At 45.0% G+C, this 7,346-nt stretch overlaps 1 protein-coding gene across 1 annotated transcript in view; it reads right to left on the bottom strand.

Moving 5' to 3' along the window:
• Positions 1 to 320: 320 nt before the first annotated feature.
• The window catches only part of Alpha-catr (alpha-catenin related), a 157,765-nt gene continuing 150,739 nt past the window's right edge, over positions 321 to 7,346 (bottom strand). The window contains exon 11 of the mRNA XM_078178267.1: positions 321 to 7,090. Within this exon, the coding sequence (XP_078034393.1) occupies positions 6,938 to 7,090 (153 nt within the window). The 3' untranslated portion in view covers positions 321 to 6,937. The remainder of the gene's footprint in view (positions 7,091 to 7,346) is intronic.

Here is a 7,346-nt window from a genome sequence, read left to right as displayed (position 1 = left end):
ATCTTCGTCGTTAATCCTAACGTTGGGTCTCTTAGTTAGTGCCATGTTGTAGGAAGAAGAGATGGACCGATTACGGTCACCCCACTTTTTTGACGTGAAAACGTTTAATTCCATGAGTTCTCAATAGAGGTGCTAGTGAAACATTGATGCGTTAGATGTTATCTTTTTAAATTAGATTCGCATAAGTGCGACACTGCTACGGTAGTGTTACTGTAGTGGTTACCGCACACACGCAATAGAAAGTCTCACTAGAACAGCTAGCGGACTATATCAGAAATAAATGTTTAACATGATAGAAGTAGCGATGTAGCCGGCTCTCTCTCTCTCTCTCTCTCTCTCTTTTTCTTACACCATGGTAGAGCACAATGAGCGACAAGCGAGTAAACGTTTCTTTGTTTCAATGTTTCAGACGAAATAGGCACGACCGATTACAACGATGAGCTTCGTGTAAAAGTATTTCACGATAATTACTGTAATTCTAACGAATTGCCCACAATTTTCCGCTATTCCGTTTCTGTTCGCGATTCCCAATTTTTGTTCGTTTCGTTTCACAAGTCGATTCTTTTACTTTCTACTTGCCCGGTGGCCGAGTCTCTTTACGCGACGATTAAACGCCGGTATTATACATATACGTATTTCGAAAAGGATTTGTCTTGATGCGGGAGTCTAGCGAGTATCTAAGCATCGCATAATCGACGAGAAAATTTGGTAGGTGTACTAAACTACGGATTGAGGTAGAATTACACCATGGTAAATTCGAGACAATGTACATGCGAGAAGACTACCACCGATATACCGCTCACGATCGCAGAGAAACGGTAACCCAAGAAACCTCTTTCTCCGGTGAGTCGAAATGACGATCGGCTTCGGTTTCTGATGAATCGCAACGTCAATACCGTGAATACTAGTCTGTTGCTTCGAGTCGTTATTGTTTATCGTTAACATTATACGGCCTAACGATATTTATCGATACACGTTACACTTACGTACTGACTAGTCTATGAAACGACTGGAACCGCGATGATCTACGCGTGTACAATCACCGGTTTTCGTGTTACGCTATATGCGATGAGACATCCACTCGATAGGAAACAACAAAGTTGATCTTGTGGTCAGATTTATCGCCAGCCGTGGGAATCGTCGATTTCGTTCACCATGAATCGACACATTCTTGGCACTTCAGTGGACACGTATGATTCTATGACAGATGTCGTTGTTTCGATATATCGGTATTAATTTTTATAGTCAATAGTATCGACGTGTTCAGTTTTCAATTTGTAGATACCGAAGGTTTAAATAAACTGAGAGATTGAAAGATACATGTCACGATTTTCGTGGATCAGCGCTCGAAGCAATAAAATAGCTATGTCGTAGAGAAACTTGACTCAAACACGAGTGCGTCGCAGAAGTTTAATTTAAATGCTAATGGAGTCTTCGTGGAACTTAGTCGGAAATTCTAACAGCGTGTTGCATAGTATTAACCCTTTGCAGCCGAAGATGTTTTGGATTCAAAACTAAGATATTTCTGTCAACGTATAGTATACTAGTTTTTTTATTAGTTTTGTATCGCAAGCATTTGAAATTGAGCTTTTGCTTGCTTGTACAGGTTTACATTTTTAACGACTCTTTAATTATAAACCGGTTTAATAAGTGGCGATTCAGAGTCGCCACTCGAGTGCATCGGGTTAAATTCTAGCGTACTTCTATGATAATTTATGAGTGTCGAATGATGCAACCGTATCAGTAGCTACGACTAATTCAGTAATTAATAATCAACTTATTTTAGAGAACCTCTCAACGAAATTCACCGAAAACGTGTAGACAGTGGTTGCCATCCACGATTCCTCGAGGATCTGGCTGTAAATCCCCGCAGATCGTATTCTAGCTGACTTCTTGCTGGCACTACAGACGCGATCGAATGAAACGGAAAAAATATATAACGCGTACGTCGAACTCAGTCCCGTCTCCCTTAGAAAATATTTTGTGCAGTTTTATACAAAAGGAAAAACTTAAGCTTAACCCCCTTAACTGACGAACTTCTATGTATATTATTATATATACTAAAGACCGCGTAATAAGGTATGATACAGAGTTTGTACAAACGTGTCGCGTACGTGTTACAACTTATAACAAAGTGCCGGGTTTCGTCCATTCCTGCGAGGTTACGCGTACGCTTCACGGGTCGCGGATCCGCGTAATTACACTCTAGGAACATCACGGGGACGTCGCTGAACGTCCCCCGATAGGAGGCCCTAGTTTCCGTTTCGGCGCCTCACGGTGATCTACAACTGCTGTCAACTTTGTCGATTCCAAAGTACCGTGCATCGATCAACGAAAACGACCGGCGATCGTCGACGCGAAGGAGCTCGACCTTCCACGGAAGAGGGTGGCCGTCACCCTCCGAACGATGCCGAAGACCGACCTCTGCGTGGTCGACGATCGCTGGCCTTGTAGTCTTCAACGAAATCCTCATTTAGTCAGTACAATCACATTCTTTGTGCCAACTCTGTATTATACATACAGAATCGATCTTCTATATACTTGTTAAGTACGAGAAATGCATGACTGGTCGACGTTATACTCGCGTGAACTTAACCTTGTATGTACAAACGCTTGTTCACGTTCATGCCGTCGCTTGTGTCGACTGAACGCGCGTTAGCTTTAGAATAAATAAGAAATCGTAGTCTCCGCGGCGTAACGATCGGTTTCGCCTTGGTAGCGGAGCCGGTCGAGCTGATTTAAAGATCACGGGTGATCGCTCCTTAAATTAAGTGACAAGGTTCTCGTGCGAAATGCCGGCCGAGACTTCGCGGAGGCTGCGCCGGAAGGCCGCGCGAGGAACGTGTTCCGATTGTTATCGTTTGCTCACCGTGACTCGTCTCTTATAGTATTATTTAAACATGTAACGTTATTCAACTTATGCTACGCAAGTCGGCTCGACGTATTAAGAAGTACTGGCTAAAATATAAAAGTGACACGAGCGTTCCTCGAACGCGGCCGCCCGCCAGCCTCGGACCACGGAGCTCGACCTTCGCGGACCCTGTGGGATCAGTTTCGCGACTGTTTGGAAGATAGCTCGTTTCGTATCAGCGGTCTCAAAGACGTATTACAATTATTAGCATCGAGGATTCGTTTGTGGCACTCGAGAGGAAGTCTACGGAAGGGGCCGGCCACCCGACTTGACCCTCCCATGAAACTCGATAGATCGAACGGTGGGAAACGTCTCGGCGGAGTCGTCGTCGAGTCGGGCGACCGGTCCGCCTTGAATGCAACAGTGTTCGGGCCACGAGATTTCGTTCAGTGGGCCAAGGTGGTGTCTTTGCCACAAAGTACGTCCCTGACCGCCCTGCTGCCGCCCCCAGGTCACCCTCGACGACCATCTCCTGCCCCATTTGGTTGAAGCTGTGCTCAGTGAGTCAGTTAAGTCGCAACGATTGCAGCGCCCGTCTTGGAACTATGGTGCTCGAGTGCAGGAAGCGAATGCTTGGCCGTGAAACGAACAGTCTCGTGGACGAGCAGCTGCCTCTCTTTCGCGCTGGTACGCGCGAAACGTGATCGTCCATTTTCTAAGAGGACGTCCAAATGAGCCCTGGTTCTCCGTCGCGCACCGACGTGCTCGCGAACGGAGCTGCTCGTCCAGTCGAGTTTACATCTTGCCAGAGGTGCTAGTTAGCAAAATATCGACTGTTGTTGGATACTCAAAGCGGATACTCTGCCAAGCGCGATGCTCCGCGGCACGGCGGTCGCTAAACAACGGCCCAAGCTTTCCGTAGAATAACCGTCTGCTCCTTGCTCGCAGGAATTCTCTAAAGATTGAAGTTGGTGAGACGCTTAAGTGGAAGTTGGCCTCTAATATTTCACCCCTAAAAGGCACTCCGATCGACAGTCCAAATTATTGTCGTTGCACCAACTTTCCTACATGGAAGAACGATACCCTTCGAGCAGAGTTCTTGCGGAGGACAGACTTCTGAATGAAAATTAAGAGGTGCTCGGCGCGGTGGTTAGCGACGGGACCGCGTCGCGGACGCGTTCTCCGACTCGATCTCGCCGTCGCCCAAGCCAACGACGGTTCGACCCCTGAAGTAGCAGCAAAACATATTATGTCAGAGTGCGGCTTGCACACATCAGTCGACGAAACAACTAGTTGCGCTGATTATTATTGCTCCGACTAATCGGTTTCAAAGTGAAAGCGGCGTAAAGCGATTCGTCGCGGATATCAGGTGTCCGTAGCTGTTCCTCCTAATGGCCATCGATTATTCTCTGATATGGCTGTATTATTGCCGTCGAAACCAGCGAATTCCATCGTGCGTCGGATCACCACCGTAGTCGCTTTCCAATGACAATCGTCTCGATCTATTGCACGATAGAATTCGCGCGTTAGAAGTTTACTCGTGATAATCGAGTACGGTCGTCGATCAATGGTCGCGGATAATAGTGTTCAAGCGATCACAGTACGCATCGAAAGCTGTTTCGAATGTAGTTCAAGTTATCCGTGCAAGTGAATATGCCAGGGCCTCGAGAGTTCGAGTAGGTAACAGTGGTTCAGTTAGAGAAAGATGTACGGTTCGTTTCTCGTGGGAAAAGAGAGCTCTGCTCGGCCCTGGAGCCGAGGTCTCTTCGAATAGGTGTTCTACCTTCGAGAACGCGCGCGTTTTCGCACTGTATGCGCGGGCTGCGTTTCTCGTCGGTGTCTCCTTTGTTCTCGTCGTGTTTCGTAGCTGTGAGTGCGACTCGATTCGTTGTCGCATCTCGTACGCGGTGTAATTCGAGCGGAAAGCCCGCGGCATTTCTATATTGAGCAACGCAGATACGTGTACTAATCGCTGAAGTTATAGCTTGTGCTCGAAGCAGATACAGTTTGAAACGTACACGTCGATTAGCGACAATGGCCGTGTCGGAGAGAAGGCGAGAACATTCTTCAGGATTCAACAGTTTCGTATCTCGGATACGCGCACGTGTACGCCCGAGAAATTCCGCGGTCCGTGGATCTTGTAAACGAGATTCGTTTGTTGACCACGGGACCAGGCGACTGGTCTTCTAGCACCGATACAGTAACGAAAACTTCAACGTTCATTATCGTTCGTCTTTGGGCACGATACACGGCTCGTTCGCAAAGACGTTGGATACTTAACAAAGTTTCGGAAATTTGTGCTCTGTCGAAGATCATTCTCGGAGCAAATCATTGGTTGCTGTAACAAGAGAGTTCGTTTTTCGAAGAGACTTCCTCTGCTTCAATCGTAGAGCTTGCAATTACTCGGATGGAAATAATCTTTGCTTCGATATGTATACTTTAGGCATTAGCGTAGTGTAGTATCATTTTGTTATAGATAGTTGCCTAAAGTACGTCAAGGTACAGTAGAATTCGTGTGATTCAGCACCAACAATATTCCCAGTTATTACTAAATGTCTTTCTCAGATAGTTGTAAAATCGTCACGAATGGTACAGATATAAATACAGTACTAATAAATATATACCGAAGTTTCATAAACAATTCGAAAGCCAAATATAAAAGCATGTATAAAAAATGTCCAAGAATACGTAAGAGATAGGTTTGGCAACGATCGTGCTACCTATTCGTTTTAATCATACATTAATGTCATAGCAAACAACAAAACGACGACTAAACTCAATAAATATGCAAGCCAATTATTATTATTATTATTAATGCAGTAAGTTACGTAATGCAGTTAGTTATGAGAAACAAAACTAAAACGAGCGAGGATACATTAGTCTTAGAGTAGACGTATCATACTTTTTGCTATTATAAAATTAATTCTGAAATTAGATGGATTTAAAGCAACTAAACATGCCAATTTTAAACGTCTATCAAGCAATACATTGATTTTAAAATACATTAAAATATAAGTTTTTCAGAGAAATAGTGTTCAAAATTCTTGAAACAAATGCCCGCTACTACCTTAACACTGTACCATACAGTATTTAATAAATTTAAACAAATATTAATAATTATGAACTTCACGTTTCATAAAAAGTAATTTAAACACAGTCACAACTGCTAAATAAATATAGTTATCCCCCCTCTCAGCAAGAATTGGGCCTATTTGAAGTTATAAATGTCCCATCTGTCTAATTGCTTCTTTAGCAGACAATTTAATATAGATAGCTAATAACAAAAAGTTTAATAAGAGAATTAACACCGATCTGAAAAGTTTTAAAATAATAGTTTCAAAAATGCATATAAGAAAATGACTAGTTCCAAGATAAATGAACATGAAAAAGTGCACTACAGCTTGAAAATAATCTTCCTAATCATCTCATTTAATCATTCTTCAGCAGGTATCACTGCTCGAGGGTCGAATGAATTATTCTCTCAAACGATTTCCTTAGTATCGTCAACATCATAAAAATTGTATCCAGAACCACAAACGATATAACTATTCGAGCACCAGGCCACGCGATCCTGCTGGCCACAAATCGTGTCGAGAAGTGTCGTGGGTCAGTTTTCATTGACGGTGGGCCCAAATTCTAGATCAATTCATTCGTTCACAAAATGCGACTCCTTCTCGACGCGAAACAAGGCGCAAGCCTGGTCGCTTAGCATCAAAGACCTTGGTGCTCGAACGATTAAAAATCATAAAGAACATCATAGAAAAGTCATAAAAAACAGAATTCTGAGTTTAGAAAGACACCGACCACCCCAAAGAAAAGACATCGACCTGTTGGTGCTGAGTCGCAAGACGTTCTACTGTAGGAACTCAAGAGCCTCGAGAACGAGTTTTTCGTACGCGCGATAGACCTTCGAAATCCCTTCGAAAAAGGGCGAGTTCAACGAGCACCGGCGGACCGTTTCGCGTGTGTCCGCGTGAGCTCGACGTGTACGCTTCGCTGGGGCAGGCGAGGTTCTTCCTAGAAAAGCAGAAAGGAAACCCGAGTGCGGCGAGCGTCCCCCTTGGCCCGTCGGGCCATCCCAAACTGTCAGACGGACGGGTCGCTGCCGGGGGCGGAGCCCGTCTTGCTGCCGTCGACACCAGCACCGCCACCGTCGCCGTCGGCGCCCGCACCCTCTCCGCCCCTGTACGGCGAGCCGCCGGTCCCACGCGCCGACAGACCTCGGAAATCCAGGTTGTACTGAAAAAACAGACGCCAAAATGTGTTAACGATTGTCCACGATTATTTGCTCGTTGTCAAAAGAGACAGTGCTGTCCACGGAAGCTTTCGAATCGAGGAATCATCCTCCTTTCTCTTTATCTCTCCCCATCGTTCTTTTTACGAGGCGATCGAGGATTCTGGGCCCAGATCACTATTTTCGTGCAGTTCCTCAAATGTCACGTGACTTCATCCGTGATGTCATGGATTACCTGTTCATCGTAGTAGAAGTAGAGGG

This window comes from Augochlora pura, chromosome 4 (genome assembly GCF_028453695.1).
Source record: "Augochlora pura isolate Apur16 chromosome 4, APUR_v2.2.1, whole genome shotgun sequence".
Classification (NCBI taxonomy): domain Eukaryota; kingdom Metazoa; phylum Arthropoda; class Insecta; order Hymenoptera; family Halictidae; genus Augochlora; species Augochlora pura.
This window is presented reverse-complemented; position numbering and strand designations above follow the sequence as displayed.